Genomic DNA, 1,456 nt, shown 5'->3' on the forward strand with positions numbered 1-1,456 from the left:
CTAATTGGAAATAACTACATGCCGTTCATACTAAGGACAAAAATGCAATTTAAAATTTCCAATTTGTTTGAGAGGGCAAGTTGGTTTCTAAGTTGTCGTGTGACTTAGTCAGGGAAAAATTTAGAACACTAGTTGTGTTTTGCTTCAATTACAAAGAGGCACGGGGCATGTATTAAAAAATCAAAGTATTTATGGTTTTTTGGACATTTTTTATTCAAAAAATGTTTGCATTATTTACACGTGCTCCTACAGGAGGCTGCTCAGTAGTGGTGGCCGTTGTAGAGGTTGTTGTTGTTTGAGGATGAAGCACCTGAGTGTCCGTGTCCGTAGAAGGTTTCGGCAGAGCTGTGGTAGTGAGCCGGGTGCTGGGCATGGCCGGACCTCTTGACTTCGGCGTTAAATCCGTTCTTGTGGTCGGCGGTGTAGTGGACTTCCCTGAGTGTGCCGTCGGCCTCCTTGAGGGTGTAGTATCCCTTTACGGAATCTCCGTTTCTGCTCTCGTGCTGGCTTTTGATGTCGTGAGTGTGTGGGTCGTGGACGCTGTATTCGAAGTTGTAGGCTGGGTGGTGGTTCTGAAACCGAAGGAGAAAAAGCATAAGTAAACAATATGAATAGATGACGTTTTAACCTTTGAAAAGAGGTAGTCATCGGAAGCTTACATAGTCATCGTGTCCTCCGATGTATGAAGCTGCGGCGATGCCGACAAGGCCGAGGAGAAGAGCGATCTGTAAAATAGAGAATACATTATAGTTTAATAGGACGACGAACCGGGGTTCGACGAGGGAAGAACAATGTAAATTGGGAGGAGACAAGGGGGTACAATTGTACGACTACTTCCTTACGATGACATACCTTGATCATGTCTGTGTGTGTGCTTGTCGGAGGTGAGACTGACGGTGGAACTCGCTCCTCACGCATATATACTCCGAGACGTGTGGTCACAGTCTGATAAGCCGCCCCACCCCGGAGAAGGCAGTCTGTGTTTGTACCACGTGACCTTGTCCTAGGCGCATTTTTTCGATCGATACGAATTCCGATGTTAACATCCCTCTGGATAATAGTCGAATTTCGGGTAGGAGGTGTAGTTTTTATTATAAAAATTTTACGTTGAGTTTGCCTAAACCACTACCATCGATGACTGTACTTGAACCCGTGTGTCTAATGTTCAGAAAAAGTCCAGCCGAAAAAAGTCAAAACTGCTATCACAGTAACACGTACTCGGTTAAACTTTATCTCCGAGTAGGTACCTGCCGTTCAATCATATCCAAACACGTATTTAACCCTTTAAGAAGGCTTCACTCTTAATTCAATTTGATTCCAAGGTTCATGTGAATCTCCATCTCGTAGAGAAAATAAATACAAATAATTAGAGCAACCATACAAGAATCAACTGTTTATGAGTTTAGATCTTATACATTAGTCACTAACATTACCGTTAAAATGTCAAATTCATATC

General features: G+C 43.1%; 1 protein-coding gene across 1 annotated transcript; it reads right to left on the reverse strand.

Moving 5' to 3' along the window:
- Positions 1-260: 260 nt before the first annotated feature.
- On the reverse strand, positions 261-861 carry LOC128882282 (cuticle protein 19). Its single transcript, XM_054133861.1, has 3 exons — positions 853-861; positions 660-725; positions 261-572 (listed from the first exon to the last, which is right to left on the reverse strand). The coding sequence occupies exons 1-3, from the start codon at positions 859-861 to the stop codon at positions 261-263; spliced, it is 387 nt and encodes a 128-aa protein (XP_053989836.1).
- Positions 862-1,456: the final 595 nt, after the last annotated feature.

The sequence above is a fragment of the Hylaeus volcanicus genome, unplaced genomic scaffold (genome assembly GCF_026283585.1).
Source record: "Hylaeus volcanicus isolate JK05 unplaced genomic scaffold, UHH_iyHylVolc1.0_haploid 8496, whole genome shotgun sequence".
Taxonomy (NCBI): domain Eukaryota; kingdom Metazoa; phylum Arthropoda; class Insecta; order Hymenoptera; family Colletidae; genus Hylaeus; species Hylaeus volcanicus.